Raw genomic sequence first — 17779 nt, forward strand, 5'->3', positions numbered from 1 at the left:
AACATAATTTAATGGTATAATTCGTATAATAAAAAATATAACAATTATATAAAGTGCATGAGTTTAATGCCCGTTGTTATCGCATTTTCTTAATCTTAGATAAATTAAACCCCCCCTGCTTCGCAATGGTGGACCGGGCGCTCCATGTACCTTTTAACTACATGGCTTTTCGACCAATTAAATCGGCCGAAAAAATCGCGCCCGTTTTAATTTAAGGACATTTTATTAAATATTGTCGCATATAAAGAAAGTTGTACAATATACGCATTATGTATACATTGTGCGTGTATTATATATATAACGACAATATAATTAAAAAAGTTATATTTTCTTTATTTAAGAATATTTAAATAGTAAAAATTATAAAAGTATAAGAAAACTATTAATATAAAACCTTAAATGAGGGCTTTTTAATGGCTTTATTATCATATTATTATTCGCTGTATAAAAATTATAATAAGTGTATATAATAATAATATTTGAACATTTTATTTAAAAGTTTATATACAAATAATAATATATATAAATTTTTTATATTTATAAAAAAACAAATCTAATTTTATTAATACCCACGTATAAAAGGCTTTTTATAAATTATCTGTCGTTATTTTTTTATTTATATTAATATAAATTCATATAAAATAAAATTTATATATATTAAATCCTTTTACTAAAAGTTTACAATAGGAAAATCACTTCTATTTTTTAAATTTATTTATAATTAATATAAAATAAAATGTAATACTTACTTTATTTTATATTATATTATATAAAATTATAAAATTATATATTTTTAAGAAAGAATTTACGTAAATATTTGTTTATACCAATTATTTAATCGGTAAAACATTAATTTTAATATTATTAAAACAGGTAAAAATATAAACCTGTTTTAATTATAAATTTTGTTAAAAATATTTATTATTTTACTTATTCGAATATTTAATACCTTATATTACGTAATATTTATATAAAAAGATATAAATATAATTTATTTACCAATATTTCTTTCCACGTGTAAAGCTCTTTACATAATACCCAAAAATAAAAGTATAAATAAAAAAAACGAAAAATTCCAAAATTTATTAAAAACCAACCTCCATTTGCAAATTAAAGCCACCCATATTATAATTCCACCAATTTAACCATTAAAATTGTAAAATAAACTATTATTAACTATTTTACTAATTATTATATTTAAAATGCGAACCGTTTATTTTTGGGACTTTTATTTAATTAATTATAATGGAATATCGGTCCCCGAATTGGCGAAAATACCTTTATTTGCGACGAAAATCGACAAATTATCCTTAAACCTGAACCAAAATAATTTTTATTTGGACCTATAGGTATAAGCAAAGCCACGAATTAAGCCACGCGGCTTTATTAGTGGAACTCCAATTTAGGGATAAGCCCTGAAATTAGTATTTGGGTTTATTATATTAATATTTGGTATAACGCCGTTTTTCGTTTAAAATAACGATTTGGAATAAAGGTTTAACTAATAATATAATTCGGATGGTAAAAGTTCCAAAAAGTTTAAATTATAATAATTTAACCAGTGTTTTTAAAAAATTACGTAATAATAATCCACAAATCCTCAACGCCTTGGTATGCGGTGTTTATAATCATTATAATATGTTTATTATTAACCCCAAATATAACGTTGGTTAAAAGGATTACCAATTTAAATACTTTTATTTAGCTTATTCATATTGCGTATATTGATAATATTAACTGATGTTAATAGGAATAAAATGACCGCTGCGATCAGTAAAACAATATAACAAATTAAACCGTATTTTTATATATTGTAACTAACATGTCTGGAACTATTTACAATCCAACAGAGATCTGTTGAAATCTCTGCTACGTGTTCTGAGATCACGTTGCTTCACACGTGATCTACCCACTCGCATGTCTGCCCATGAACAAACAAAAGAAGCTATTAACATGTCATGATTGGGTAGAGAATGCCAATGAGATTTGTGAGTTGTATGAAGGTGAAGCAGTGACGGTGTACAGAATGATCTCGCCCGTGATCTTTTTGACCCACCATTTCTGATACGATCTCCCTTCATTTCGCCGATTTTGACGATTCTAAGCCAAGAGCATCACCAACGAAAGATAACGCACCCATCAACGCAACCTCCGACCAAGCGCCCTCCCTCGCGACGCCTGCGCACTTTGAGGGGGTCACACCCTCTATACCTGGCAACGAGACGACGCCAAAGACGATCTTGCACTTCCAGCACTTCTGTGGGTGAATCACGTAGTCTGTAGGGCAAGTGGTCTTGCGCGGACACTTGCTTTTTGGCCGAGAGGCTGCCGCTGCGCACACGCGAGTCGCGACAAGGTGGCCGACTGCACAGTGGCAGGCTGCGCTTGCTGCAAGGTGACAACCTGCTTGCGCGGCGTTCTCGAGGGCGGTGTGTTCACTACTGCGCTGCGTGTCCACTGCGTTTTGCCGCCGCGGGCTTGCAGCCGAAATGGGGCGATTGCCTGTTCGACTAGGTTGTTGGAGGGGAGGGTGAGGGCAGTGGGTGCGGGGGTTGTGAGGTCCAGGACCGGTAGCAGTAGGGCGGCGGCGGCGACAAACTTCAATATGCGCATTCTTTCTTAATTTGGTTAGGATTACTGTTCACATTCGGCTGTACGATGAAGGTCAAGAAACAAAGGCGAAAGCGTGAATCTTAAACCCTATGTAGCAGATTATATATGGTTAATGCTTGAAAAAGCCTTCTACAAAATAAACGCCGGAATTAATTCTACGGAATGGATACCGTACTTAAAATGCAATACAAATAAAGATTGCAGCAATCTAAAACCAGCCTTACCAAAAGTCCAAATTTAAGTTTACGCAACCACTACGTGGGGGCGAAATGCAAAATCCCTAATAGGTGAACTGGTAAAAGTAAACTGAACGTTAAATTAATTTGTAATACCTCGTAATCTTGACTGCTCTCCAGCTGACACCTATCGTAATTGGATTCTGTCGAAACGTACGCTCGAATGTCATCTAAATCGCCACCCAGCCCAAAGATCGGCCAGGCTATAACGTTGCGTACCCCCTGTTCGGCACCCCCCCTGTTCGGCACCCTGAAAATCTAACAACGAAATGCCTACTTTTATAAGCTGATTTAAATATAAAATTATCAACGGACAAAAATACAATCGTTTTCACGCTTCTCCGGTTCATTAACCTCTTCTTCATCAGCTAAAGGTTCCAAATTTTCTATATCCTTTTCCTGCAATCCAATAATGTTCTGTTTGTTAACCAAAAGCTCGTTTGGATCCGGAACCACCCTCCTCCTTTTAACCGGCCGTATTGCCTCCAGTTGTGCTTCCAATAAGCTGATTTTTTGCTGGGCGCTAGCCAAAAGGGTATCTTTAGCTTCGAAGCTTTTTTGGACTTTTGCAAATAAAAGACGTGAAGTAGCGTTGGTTTTGTTGGATTGGGAAAGTTTTTGCAGTTGAAATCGGACATCTCGGGTCGTTTTAGGGGTTTTCCAAATAAGTAAAGACGGGTCGTTAATTTTTTGGGCTGGGCTTTCCGGTGTTTTATCCCTTTGCAAACCGTTGTTTTTATCTTTTATAACGTTGGCATTGCTATTTTCTAACAAAAAAGGGCTTAAAAGTGGTTTAACCAAGTTTACCGGCCATAACCCCGTTGTACGCCAACCAGATTGAATGGTTTTTGCTATAAATGCTTTTAATCTGGCTTTTCGATAACAAAGTAGGAAATTTCGTTTTCCAATAATTGTTGAACAGCAAAATTGGCTAACAAATCCAAGTTGACGTCGATAAGCTTCTTTTAACGGCCCAAAAACCGATAGATCCAATGGTTGGAGAACGTGTGACGAATGAGGGGGTAAATATAGGAGTTGAATATTGTTTTGCAAGCAAAGAAGCATAAATTCGTCCGTTATATGTGATCCATGGCTATCCAAAACTAATAACCGCTTTTCAGGGGTTAAAGGTTGGGTATACGGAATAAACACTTTTTTTAACCATTCGATAGCCGTTTCGTTATTTGTCCACCCGTTTTCGGTTGCGTGAAATTTCCAATTATCGAAAAGGCTTAAATCCGTCGGAAACCATTGTTGTTGTACGTTTTTTCCCTTAAATATAACAAGGGGAGGGAGGGCAACGCCCGTAGCCGATATACATTCGATTATAGTCGTCCAACCCCGCGTTCCGGGCTCTTTCCGTTGCAACGGCCGGATCCCGTTAAGCCCTAATACCAGGCCGTTAGATCCTTTACCTTCCATTATACCGGTTTCGTCCATATTCCAACGGTTTTCCGGTTTAATAGCGTTAATAACCGGGTTCGTAATATAAAGCCACCAAGATTTAATTACCTCCGTAGTAGCGCCATTAACCCGGGCGTTATCTATTCGACGGGGCCTTTGGGTCTTAAGGATTGGATAACGAGCCAAAAAACGAGTTATCCAACGTTTTCCAAGGCCTTTTGTCTCTCCGGCGGCTTGAAGAATTCGTTCGGCAAAAAAGCGTAATTCTTGATGCGTTGGCGGAAGCCCTAAAGCTGTTTGGGTAAGTACCCAATCAGCCAAATGCTTTTCCTGTTCCGTAGAAAGCCTTTGAAAAGGGCTTTGTGCTTTTTTATAAGCTTGAGAACCTTTAAGTCGACTTTGAAGTGTAGACCTAGGTATTCCCCATTTTCGGGAGGTTTTTGCAATTGGATTGCCATTATTGACGTCGTTAATTGCAGATATAAGCTGTTTTTCAGTATATTGCTTCATTGGAAAATGGAGAATCAAGATTAGAAAAAAGTAAATCCAAAAGTGAAAGATTCATCGAGATATTTATAATAGAAGTTGGAGGATAAAAATAAAAGTGTTGTTATTTTTGGGTGCCGAACAGGGGGGGTGCCGAACAGGGGGTACGCAACGTTAAGCCACAGTGAAATCTGTTCAACAAGCATCAGTTATAACTTATACGTGGCGACTAGTTTGAGAGAAAAACACCGGAGGAAAAACTGTTAGAGCAAGACTCGAGCGGCTGAAATCAGATTAAAATGCTTGCAAATCAACAGGAGTAAATCTTCATAGTCGGCGTGGTTCTTCAATGCAAATAATCCCTCTCAAACTCGCCAATATTCCTCCCCGTGTAGTCAGAAACCGCGAGGCAACCCGACACGAGAGACAAGATGATGCAATAAGCCCACGGCGATGGGGCCGGGGGAGTCTCGGATAGCTAGATGCCGGAGGGCGGTCATGTTATCTCCAGGTGCGGCCTCTTCTCACAGAGAGCTTCAATGCAGCAACGGATTGTCCACTCCTGATCTCCAAAAAATGAAGGTGTTGAGGTTTCTGGCCGAGGATATCAATGCCTTTACAATTTTCAAAAAGCCAGGCTGAATCCAAGTAGGCATAATGGTTAGCGCGCGCATGTTGGTTGTCACGTTTTCGGAGAACAAAGCCCATCGTAGCGGGTAGGCTGTTGGGAGCAAGGTGCCGAGCGCGCGGGTTTGGTTGTTCAAGAAGCAGCAGCTAAGAGATTTGACAGGAAATGGGTGCTCCTGGTCCGTAGCTAAGGCCTTGTCATCGAGTACAAAAAAGCTCAGGTTGGTGAAGCCGTTGCGTATACAATCCAGCAAGCTTAACGCCGTGGGGCTCGTGAGGTCCAAGCAGCCGTCATGCTGGGGCACGCAGTCGCGCCTCAGATTCACCAGGCGCGGTTCGTTCGGCTCAAGGGCCTGCCATGTGCCCAAGTGTAGGGCGTGGACGGCTAGGCGCAAAGACTCGCATGCGGAAATATTTCGCACCCTTTCTAGGCTGGCGCGGGTGAGATCTGTTTTTAGTATGGGGCGGTGATCCTTGGCTCCGAGCCGGCAAGTGCCGTGGCGTGAACGAATTCAAGACATGGGCTTTTTATGAGAGGCATGCAGTTCAACCTGATCCCATCATCTATGTTCCCTACGTGGCCAGGGGTGGGGGGCAGCATAGGCCAACCACTTAACCCTTCAAAGTGTAAGCTGTTTGTGATATGGAACCCGAATCCCAATGCTAGCGGCGGCGGGACACTGGATGTTTTCTGAGCCAGCGAGACGAGGAAGAGGAGGATCGTCTTTGATGCTAGTGGCAGTATCATATCCAAGGCCCTCAAACTTGCGGGTGTCTTGTAACTAAGGTGGATGTAGGTCTGGCGACACACTCTTCTTGCATCATATGCAGCTTCAATCAAATGCGAATTAATAAGGCAGATTTCAGTAGATTCACGGCTAAATATAAGGAGTGTCTGGCAGGGTAAGAACACTTCCAGGGCAGCCCAAATTAAGGCATTCCAAAACCCGCCCATGGGGGCCCGAAACCTTATTTGAAAAGCCCGTGGGCCAACAGCCCACGAGCCCGCGGTTTCTTTCACTGTGGAGTTTGTATTTATTGGACTAAAGTTAGTATTAAGATACATGCCCCACAACGTGCAAATAAGACGGGGGCCCGTGGGTTACGGTATTTTTTGGCCCATGGGCCCCCGTGGGCGCCCGCGACGGGTTTTGGAATGCCTTAGCCCAAATAGATATTAAACTAGGAAAATTATAAAAGTTATTTAAATTGACAGCTAAGGAAAGGCAAGCCAATCAGGGACTCATAACGTCTCGGCTCGAGATACAAGGATCTATCACTTCTTCGAGGAATTAAGTGTTTTGTGGTGCGCAGTTTTAATTTAGGCGCCCAGCATTCTTGTACTTTTCAAATGCCCCTACTAGTAAAGCTTTAGCGTATGAAAGATATAGATACATTATTAACATCCTGTATAGTATCACTATTACAAGGCAAGTCTGACAATACACCAAAACGCTTCTTATCTGCCGCAGCCCAAGTTCTACGGGTATCAAGGTGGGCCAGGACTTCGAACCACGATTTCACTGGTGCCCCTTAGCCCAAAGTTCCATGGCAGACCAACGCTAATTATTTACTCTTCCGGACGCGGACCCGAGAGAGAGATAGGATCGGTGGTATGGGATTACTAGTTTCAAACAATCTTATCCACGGCAGTTAGTTGTATTAAGCCCAGGACTACCAGGATATAGCTAAAATGACATCTGTTAAACAACATGTTCTAGATTACCCAGGCACAGACGACATAGCATTTCATACCCAGGTTACACTCATGGAATCACGGCGTCTTTGGCACATGAGTGGCAATAAATCAGGATACCTACCTACGATAGAATTGCCTGAGTTGTGTTAGCTCAATATGGACAAAGGAACCTCATTCAAATTTTCAGCCCTGCACATGGATTGAACCTGCCTGTCCAGAAATTGTGCAAGGCTTGCCCAACTTTTTGGTTTTGGATATAGATTCTTGCATATAGAAACTTCAAACGGTTGGCTTTTCAACACTCTCACTGGCTTTAATAACGCGGACGAAAGTGCTTTTCTTTTCTCTTATTTTTTCCGCAACAAATGTCAAAAGAGGAGACACGGGCGACTAGTTGCTAGTATAACGACAAACGATAATAAAGCGTATCAGCTATCTTTACTATCTAAAAATAATAAAATGTTTTACCGGGCCACAAAGGGTAGTGTTACCCCAGGCATTCTCGTTTTAATATTTGTAAGTGTGACTCGTGTGAGATTTGTATCTGACTTCAACTTCGCAATCGGAGCCATCTCTACAACAAGGAAACACACCATTGAGGAAATTATTAGTTCCTGTAGAAGTCGTCGTCGTTTTCACTACCACTTTCTCGCTGCAGAAACTCGTATGTTCGCTTCCTTTCCTTTTGGGAGCACTCGCTGATGCGGTCTTTTGTTGCTTCTTTGGGAGGGCCCCCCGTTCACCAGCCTCTCTACCCGCTCCCAAATTTTGTGCGAACGCAGCCTTTCTGTCCTGACCTTGGCGTCCTCTTGGTCTGGGCATTTCTTTTCGTTGCATCCTGGTCAACTCTGCGTCCTCATGCCCGCCGACGCGGCGACGCCGTTGTTGGAGATGGTGGTGGACGCACCTGTAACCTTCGCATTAGGAAGGGCTTGCTTTTGCATGCCGTCACCAGGGTTGGAGGAGCCTGATCGAAAGCCACATCGTTAGATACGCATCTTTGGCAATAGAAGCCATTTAATTTTACATAGAACTTAGGTTTTTATTGTAAGGTGCTGATAGTACCGGTGATTTTACCATCTTTCACCGGGGCGCAAACTGCCACGGCAGCCATTGCGGCTATAAGAGACAATGTAAAACGCATCTTTTACTGTATAATATGCGGTTGTAATCGAAAATCTAAGCCAAAGGAAGTATAATCACAAGGCGCGAGCTGCAGAAAAGAGAGAAAAAAAAAAGGAAAAGCAGAGAAATTTGGAAAAGGTGGAATTAATTTAAAGCCAATTTATAATTTCACACTAAAGCATGAGGAGATAATCAATCGCCAGGAATATGGTTCTTTGCACCCAACTTTTGCCTTTTTGAATGTAAAAATGCATTGATCGGTTATGCCGTGAGAAAGAAGACAAGGAGGTGAAATCAACTTAGGCACGCGAGCTAACTAGCACGTTAAAGAGCACTGGTAAAGGGACACTTGAGCAAAGAGACAGAGGATAAAAGAAAAAGACTATCAACTGCTGACTCAATACTTTGTATCTGAGACTCCACCTATTTGTTATGTGCCAAAAGACTGCGCGAATGCAACTGGGATTGTGGGATTGGGAACGCATAAAATCAAGATTTTTGAACCGAAAATAGTTTAATCGCGCAAGATTATGTGGCCGAAGGCCAAGGCTTTTTTAAAACAAATAGCTATTTTACCGCGCGAAGTCCTGGATTAAAAAGACCCGTCAATGCTCTACTCCCAAGTGAATATATATTTGGGCGACGAAGCTCACGTACAGACTACATTGTTAGCGGTAAACATCCCTCTCTTCGAGGACATGAAACGCCTGTTATCATTCCCAGCCTGAACCTTTTGCCATTCGAGCAACATGGGAGTCCCGATCAACGAATGACCGACGAGCGGGACTTGGCGCATGAGGATCCAGGAATTTTCAAAAGCTACTATTTCAAAAATCTGGTACATATCTTTCCCAGGGCCTTTTGTCCCAAGGCATGGGTGGCGAATAATTAAAGCCTTTTTGCTGAGTCGGACTATGCTCAGTACCCGTCGACGTGTCTAAGCTGGCACCCCTAAGCTTATTTACCGAACGAGGTGATACTTCAACGACTAGGTGCTCCATGTTATGGACAACCCTTTTCATCGACCTTTTCGATCATGAACCGCAAAGCCATCCGAGCAACACAACTTTTACGTCCGAAGCCCACAATAATACGCAAGCGATTCGCGGTGTTCTTCACACCCGCGTATACTTACTTGGGCCCCGCTGCTAGTTGAAAAGCAGGCACTCTTCTAGCTTTCTATGGCTTCTGTTGAATCTCTACTTGCAGGCACTTAATGGCGCCGAATATGCAAAGGGGCAGAGAGGAAACGAAGTGTGGTGGTTCCAGGTGTTCTGAGCCGGATCTCTCTTTCGAACAAGCGCTGCGTTTACCCCGTCCGCCCCTGCACCAGGGAGTTGGTCAACATGCCGAGCATTGTCAGCTTCGCAATAAGTTTTGACTTTCCCCGAAGGTGTACGTGGAAAATCCCATAGAGTATTCATCCTTTGTTTACATCATCAACAACTGAGTTTTCCCTCTCAACCCGGACCACGCTGGCTACGACTATAGGTCGGCACGAGACAACGCGGTGCAAAAGCTCCCATGGCGGGCATCATTTGAGCACTGAAACTCACTGCATTAGATCCAAAATGGACATACTATATGGTGATTAGACCGGTTCGCTGCGCTGCGCGTCGCACGACTCGATCCGAGAAAAGATCGCCAAGAGAGTGGGCCCACACACACACACACACACACACACACACACACACATCTACAGATGGACTCCAACTTGGAACCGAAAAAAGTACCACGACGCCGTTTTTAATCCATACGATGGAGCCATACGGTTTCCAGAGAATTATTGGCATCTGGGTGGCAACTCTGATCGCGAGGGGCGATCAAGTTGATCAGGAGAAGCATCATTTGCAAGTGAAACCCAGCATAGAGTGCGCCAAAAATGTCAGAATTTCTAAATTGAACCACGGTCGATTTTTAGCAATTCAATAGAGTTAAGGCTCACGGAGAGGCTGAGTTAAATACGGGCTTTTTTTTGGGAACAAAAGTGCCCAATTATAAGCAACGTGACAAATCCCCAAAGGAAACGCATGGATGTTGCATTGACGGCAATGCCCGACTGCGTATCGCTTCAGGGCTAAACCCAGGATCACTGACTTGCAGCATCTCATGAGCTTTCGGATCCTGACCATAAAGAGACTGGCTGGTGTCCGCCTATTTGCATATCTTCTAGATCCAACCAAACACAATATCATTTAATCAGCTCCTGCGTCGGTAGACAGGTCTTTCATTCTTAAATTTTATTCATTATTCCAAGCACCCGATATAAAACTTTTAATAATGCATTTCTTATTTCCCATTTTTATAGCTGCGCTCGCTCAGACGGTCATTACAGCTTCTGTACCAGTTGGTGAGATCATCAAACCTGGTGCAGATACAGCTAGTGGCAATTTTCCTGGTGAGTTTTATATTTCTTGATCGATTTTGCTCCTTAGAGGCCAAAATCACCTTAAAATCTCCTTGGAGACACCGAGTCCCCATTGATAAACACATGTAACTAAGTACTCCTCATACAAAATAAAGGCAATCCCGGCACCCGAAAAAAAGTAACTTTTGACCTGGGTTATAAGGATCCTAATGAGGGCAAATATCTCCCAACCGGAGGCCCAAGTCCAAAGAAAATTTACTCAAGTTTGAAGGACAAAGTGACATCCTTCGACCTTGGCGACATGCATATATCAGCCGCGCAAATGGCAGAAAGAAAGGCATTTGTAAAATTGAACAATGAGATCTGGAATCAAGACAACGCAAAATATGATGCTGTCTTTAGGGACCAAGAAAGGGCCCGCCAAGAGCAAGCCGCAAAAAAGTCACGATTCAGACGCATTTTCAAGGGCGGGTGGAGCAAAAGGCCTTCGCAATATTGATCCTAGCGGCTGGGCCTGGCGTATAAAAGTGTTTGGGGAAATGAGAGAGAAATGTTTGGGGGGCATTACATATAAATAAGAGTTAATTAGTGAGACATAATACAAGTAGATTAGGGATATTGGAAGGGCCGGAACGAGGAGAATCGCAAGGCACGCATACAAACAATGACAAGAATATATTCAGAAATCAAAAACCGACTCCAAGAAGATGCTAAAAGATGTTGCTTTCCTGCCTATTTCCCAAGTGCAAATGCATATGATTTTAGTGATTATAAATACTGACGAGACCTAATTGTTCTCACCCAACCGAATGCCAACCTGTATAGGTAAGTTTGATAATACACATATGATGAAGTCCTTCAAGTGCGTAAAATTAAATGTGCTATTCCCCCTTAATTTTCTCTAGTCTGCCCTTTTGTGTATATATATAAATCAAGTACAAAAATATCCATTCACTTTTCCATGCAAATCGGAGCTCCTCTCTTGCGGGCTCAGCACCCTTCCGGCCGCTGCGACTATCTCGGCTGGAAGTTTTTTTCCTTGGAGCTTTTGCTCAAGCCTGGCCTTGTACGTATATGTTGCCACATATTTCGCAAAGATTGATCAATTCCAATGTCTCCCAAGGAACGAGAGCTCACCGTCTAGTTTGCTGTTGTGAAACAACCTCGGGCTTCTTCACGGCCCACGCTAGCAATTGACCCTTTTTGCCATCCCAGTCCTCCACCCTGATGTAGGAAATATCGTTCTGATGGTGCTTGTAAGAAATCGACTTGATCCAGGAATCCTGTATGATCGTATCCCAGCCGAGCTGATTGGGGAGAAAATTATGCGCCCGCACGAGGGCAGCCGTTTCCCCCTTTGCAGCAGCCTCCTTGGAAGCGGCCTCCTGCACTTGTCTCATGGCTTCTCTCATCTCCGGTCTTCCTACTTTACCGACAGCGTAGGACAAGGCTCCTTTTTGACTCGTCTTCCTTGGAGAATCGGCGCGCTTGGATAGCGTGGGATGAGCAATGGGGGAGCCGACATCGCCGCGGTGGAGGAAACCGGCGGCCCAGTTAGCACTCCCGTCATCACTCAAGGGGCTGGCGTTGGTGTCGAGGCTGTCCGGTGACGCTGTTGCGGATACGTCGTATCCCGTGGTCGGCAGTGCCGAAACAAACGGCAGAGTGCCAAAGGCTGCTACGAGGATATATTTCATCATTTTCTTTTTATTTTATTTTTGCTTTTCTATGAGACTGGCGCGGAAAACGAATGTAGATTATCCAAAAGCAAGTGGCTCTAAGAAGTACACACGCAAAGAAATGGAATGTATGACAAAAGTGGTGTAAATCAAAGACTTTAATAAAAGGAAGAAAGAAAGAAATAAAGGGGAACAAAAATAGTGCTTACCACTTGCCGGCCACGCCGACTACAACACTCTATTTTAACATTTTGTTCATGACATATTTCCTAGCTGGTCAATTCGTATTTTGATGCAAAAATATTTGGACAGAGCGATCGACACTTGATATATTTTTAGAACATATCAGCAATGCATTACCNCCCCCCCCCGCCGGCTAGAATAACAGTGGGTTATTCATACTTTTTACTATGTCAGGAATAGCTCGGTGTAAGGATCTGCATTCATAGCGTGAAAAGCAAATGCAGACAATCTTTAAAAAAGCTTGTTTCTAAAATTGGCTGCAAGTCTTTCGCCGTGGACGAGTGCTGCCATCAATATTTACCAACCGCTCGCTTTAGTCGGAGGCTTGGACAATAGAACATGCGGCATTCGGAGCCATATTTGTACAGAACTAAAATATCTCCTCAGACAGGCATCTGGAGTCCGGCTTTCCGGTAAGACAGTAGTATGGGCAATCCAGGAAAGCTGCCCTGCAAATTATAAGGCACGAGTATTGAAATATTGACCGGAGCTAGGGGGCTTGCAGCCACGGCCCATCTTCCAAGTATGTTCAAGCCAAAGTTAATAGCCTTAGTACTTCAATTAATATGCTATGAGATCCACCAGTGGCAGAATTAACAAAAACTTTGATTACAAACTCAATAGGTTTTCGCAAACATCAGCACGTAACGTCGGCGTGGTCATGGTCACAGTACCTACAATTGCACAACATCCACCTCGGATGGAAAAAAGTGTCCTAATCAGACTGTTACCCTTCCACATTCCCTAGTATTGGAATGTTGCAACCGTAAAAACTGCGCCAGGCTCTTGGAGTTTGCCCGGCTCGAAAAGGACAGTGGTGCAAGTGGCAAAAAGGTCGGAGCCTGGAGTTCTAGCCGCATAGAGAAACAAGCCAGCTTGTTTTGGTGGCCTTGATGCCAAACGACTCACGAGCGTCCAATCAAGGAGAGATAGCACAAGAAATTCCACGTATTCTCTGTACAAACTCGGTTAAAAGCTAGATTCAAAGAAACCCGGCAATCGCAGTTTTTTTCCCGGCTAGAACAGCTACTTGACCTTACTATCTCACACTTCACCACTGCCATCACCCACTACCAACATCTACACCCAACCCAGCCCATTCCATCGGCAGCATCTCAGCCTTGAGCCGGCCGCCATCATCCTCATCCTCCCACACCCGGACAGTCTGCGCCAGGCTTTTGGCAATGATCCTCCTCGACTCGTCTGCAAACTCGTACTGCTCCGTGCAGATGTTGACGGGCACAAACTCGGATTCGTCGATCGTTCCCGAGAGCAGGATTCGCAGACACTCGGCCACGGTCAAGTCCCGCACGGCGTTCCACCAACCTTTTCGGCCGTCATCGACAAACATGGACCTCAAGTCCTCTCCGGGATTCCATTCATAGCCGTACCGCCACTCGATGGCTGGGATGACGTGCTCCGCAAGCGACGGGTGCCACAGGAGCCGCAACGCGAGGGGAAGCGACTTTCTTGCCAGGACGTGACCGTCGAGAGGTGCTCCGAAGATCCGGTTCTGTGGCCTCTTCAAGGCCGCGATGAGAATGAACTGCAGCGGAACCTTGCCCTTGTCGTCGCGCTCAGTCGGGTCTGCCCCATTCTGGAGCAATGAACATATGATTCTCAAAAAGGAGTTTGTCCCTTGTATGGCGTGCGCATCACTTTTTGCATCTTGACTTCCCTGGAGGAATTCGCCCAGCCCCCATGCGGCGTCGTGTAGGAGTTGCGCTCTTATTTTGCCATCCCTTTTCAGCAGGTCAGGCGACGCCGACAAAATGGCGTGCCAAAATTTGTAGCAATTGAGCACTATTACCGTCTGTATGGGCAGATCATCTGTCTCCTGATGGTCATGATCATCGCAAGATTCGAAGACGTCTGCTCCGTGTTGTATGAGACTGTTAATTACTGGGGCGACGTCATCATATGCCCACAAATCACTATTTGCGCAAACACTCATAAGGGTAAGGAAGGGGCGAGCACGGCATCCAGTAATCGCACCAGCCTTGCAAAGTATTTGCACAAGCCTGTGAATGATCGCCGGGTCAGGTACCAGGCATTTGGGCCTCGTCTTATCATAACGACTCAATGCCCAAGATAACTGTTCAAGTGCGGTCTCAAGCAATTTGAACAGTTCGTCGGGCGGTAAGGAACTGAACCAGTCTTCAGCATACTCGAGGAAGCGAAGTAAAGCTTGACCTTGCTTGAATGCTAGTTCCTTGGAACCCCAACCGCGAACGAGAGCATCAAGACATTTGTGTAGAGTTGGCGATGTCAATTCTTTCCATGAATGGCGGTTGACGTCAAGGGCGGAGATTAAATCAGCAATATTATCATCCTGTGCGAACTTCAAAGATAAAGATTGGACTAGTTCCTCGACGTGATCCACAGACAGACCGATCTGACTGCGTGAAAGAATTTCAGCCGATTCAAAGTCCAAGGATGCAGCCAATACGTAAAGCTTATTGAACTCCATGGTCCCACTAGCCAACTGTCGCGGCTGAGAATTGGCACCTTTGGCAATCATCCATCTAATCGCTTCGCGAGCGACTTGCACATCTCGCCAAACGGTCTCGGGCTGAGTACCTATCAGCCAGTCAAGCACCTTGTCCGGAAAGTAGGCATCTTGATCTCTGAAATGATCGACAACGACAGATAAAGTCTGCAGCCCTGACCCGTCAGGCGAGATGAAATGATACGCCTTTGAGAATGCTTCCCAAACCTCTTTGGGGTCAATTGACGCCCCAGCTGCCAGTAGGCAGGCCACGGTGCGTGGAAGGCAGTATTCGATTGCTAAACCAACTGCCGTTTGACCATATGACGAGTCTCGGGATTCGAGGTCACAGCCCTCGGCAATCAGCTTCTTGACGATGTCCACTCGGGCCTCTTCGGAGCGGTCGTCGACTCGTGACCGTTGCTGGGATTCTACGAGAGGCGGCGGCTGGTAGGTCCGGGTGTTATTCACTTCGTCCACTGGAGGTCCCGTGTAGATAGACCGTCGCCTGCACGCCTCGTGTAGCGAAGAGTGGGAGCCTCTGGTTTCTGCCATTTTAGTTACGGTGGCACCCATATCAATGAGTCTGCTAGCATCGTGAAAGCATTCATATCTCAAAGCGAGAGCCAGCACTGAGCAATCCATACCGAGCACAGCCGTTTTCTTCATCGTGTCGATGTCCACGCCGTGTGCTAGCAGCCAGGCGGCGGATGTGTCTAGGTGGCCATTGATGACAGCCCAGTGCAGAGGGGTGAGGCGATAGCCATCATCCTGGACAAGCACCTCAGGGTCGCTGCAAAGACCCAAATCGGCGAGATGGTCCAGTAGCTTGATGTCTCCAAATCCTGCCGCCGCATGAAAGGCTGAGATTGAGGAGGAATCATGAATTGCGCCTTTTGAGATGCAGTAAACGTCTGCACCATATGCGATTAGCATCTTGGCAGCCTCGAACTCTCCGTGGCATATGGCGCTATGCAAAGGGTTCCAAGACGGCAGCTCCGCTTTCGCCCTGTGTCGAGTGTATACCGGTAACCTAGTATACCAGGGTCGCAGTTCTGTGCACTGGCAGTGGCCATTTGCCCAGGCGTTTGGATTGAAGCCGGCATCGAGCAGGCGTTTCAGCGCCTTCAGGTTGCCCGATGAAGCGGCAACGTGTAGCGGGCTTCGAAAGCAGGAAGCGGGAAGATTTTCTCTCAAGCTGAATTCTTCCTCGAATCGACTATCCTTTGGTCTGGTGTTGTAAGAGTCTTGATGCTTTTGGCAAACGAAGTTGTCAACCACCCCCAGAAGACGCACCTGGTGCGACTGCCAAGGTGATCTCAGGTTTCCGCCAGGTTCGAAGTAGAGGTGGTCCTCGGGTATAATCGCCCTGCTGGGTCTCAGGAAACTGTCTCTGTCCCTGCCGCTGGTGAAGTAGGACTTGGGGCGCACTGGGAGAGATTGATATCGGCCCGGAAAGACCTCGACGCTGACGGAGCTCGGATAATACCGCCCCTCGCATTGAAAGGTTTCCAGTTCGGCATCAATGCCATACTCAGAGGCTACCTGTCTATCCCGGAGCAGATCACCGACGAGACCTGCGTCGATCAATTTGTCCATGACTCTGAGGCCTAGCTCCCCCTTGTTGACAAGGGCACCGATTGAGAGGGGCGATGACGGTAGGCCAAGGTCCATCCATCGGGCTGCAAGTCGGTACAAAACCGGGTTCAAGACGTCGTACGTTGTGCGAGACACACGCGCAAACGAGCTGAGGTTGGCATAGCAATTAAATGCGGCACGATCATTCCAATACGACGGGACTACCTGGTGCGAACCCTCCGATCGCCCGCGACTCTGGGTGGCGAAGAGCGCTGCCGTCAAATACCCGCCAATTTGTAGTAGCAGTTCCGGTGGAATCGAGTCCAGCGATTTGAAAGCCATTGGGTGTGATTGGAAGTTTGATGGCACGCGATTCCGGAGTTGAGTTGTCGCGTTCATAATCCAGAGAGAAAGATATGTGCAGAGCTTCCTTGTTGTTGCTTGCTTTGGCACACAAAACGGAGACCAGGGTTGAAGAACGGTGGGCTCAATTGTCCTGGTTTATTTAACAATGAGCGCGTGTAGTAAACAGCTCAGTAGATAAAATCCGACGCGTACTAAGGTATATGTGCAGCCTGATTCATTGGGCATGTATGCGTTGGAGTGAATAGCGCTATCTAGGCTATCGAGCGTGGAACTGTAAAGGTGGCCAAACAAACTTGCCAATTCTATCACGTGACCTGGACATGCCGCGGACAATCCCAGATACTGTTTGTCCAACTTTTGTCTCGGTTGTGTGATTAGATTTCGCACAGTGCCTACCTACTTTTTGCTGACTACTTAGGTACTTCCCTCAAATTCCCCCTTCCCCTCCCGTCCGTCCGATCGCCTCAATTGTAATTCACCGCCGGGCCCAACTCAACCTTCTCGGTCCCCTCAACCTGGGGAAGCCAGGCCGCCTTGCTGATGCAAAAATACTCGGCCGTCGGTCTGAGGTCCGCCTTGTCCGCATCACCTCCATCCACGCACCCGACCGGCAGGATCAAGAAGCCCGGGAACTTGCTGCTGTCGCCCCTGACGGGCGATCCACAGTTTGCGCAAAACGACCGCCCGACCGTGTTTCCCGAGTCGGTCGCCGTGTCTGAATACGTGCGCATCATTGATTCTGGGTCGTTGTATTCGACTTTCTTTTTACGTTGTTGTGTGGTTTTGTTTTTACCTAGCAAGGTTAATAAACATCGGGACGGAGCGAGCCTATTTAGGGGTCTGGGGGGTTCTTGGGGGTTCTTGGGG

At 45.1% G+C, this 17779-nt stretch overlaps 4 protein-coding genes across 4 annotated transcripts in view; all 4 read right to left on the minus strand.

Moving 5' to 3' along the window:
- Window positions 1–2077: 2077 nt before the first annotated feature.
- Window positions 2078–2613, minus strand: PgNI_00152 (uncharacterized protein; the record flags this gene model as incomplete). The annotated part of the gene is made up of 2 exons (XM_031120235.1): window positions 2078–2277; window positions 2340–2613. 2 exons carry the CDS (start codon window positions 2611–2613, stop codon window positions 2078–2080), a joined length of 474 nt encoding a protein of 157 aa, XP_030985865.1.
- Window positions 2614–11691: 9078 nt separating this feature from the next.
- PgNI_00153 (uncharacterized protein) lies at window positions 11692–12255 on the minus strand (the record flags this gene model as incomplete). Its single annotated transcript, XM_031120236.1, has 1 exon — window positions 11692–12255. The coding sequence occupies one exon, from the start codon at window positions 12253–12255 to the stop codon at window positions 11692–11694; it is 564 nt and encodes a 187-aa protein (XP_030985864.1).
- A 1288-nt stretch (window positions 12256–13543) lies between these two features.
- Window positions 13544–16888, minus strand: PgNI_00154 (uncharacterized protein; the record flags this gene model as incomplete). Its single annotated transcript, XM_031120237.1, has 1 exon — window positions 13544–16888. The coding sequence occupies one exon, from the start codon at window positions 16886–16888 to the stop codon at window positions 13544–13546; it is 3345 nt and encodes a 1114-aa protein (XP_030986210.1).
- A 257-nt stretch (window positions 16889–17145) lies between these two features.
- The window catches only part of PgNI_00155 (uncharacterized protein), a 1082-nt gene continuing 448 nt past the window's right edge, over window positions 17146–17779 (minus strand). The window contains exon 2 of the mRNA XM_031120238.1: window positions 17146–17673. Coding sequence (XP_030986209.1) covers window positions 17377–17673 — 297 coding nt within the window. The 3' untranslated portion in view covers window positions 17146–17376. The remainder of the gene's footprint in view (window positions 17674–17779) is intronic.

This window comes from Pyricularia grisea, assembly GCF_004355905.1.
Source record: "Pyricularia grisea strain NI907 chromosome Unknown Pyricularia_grisea_NI907_Scaffold_1, whole genome shotgun sequence".
Lineage (NCBI taxonomy): Eukaryota > Fungi > Ascomycota > Sordariomycetes > Magnaporthales > Pyriculariaceae > Pyricularia > Pyricularia grisea.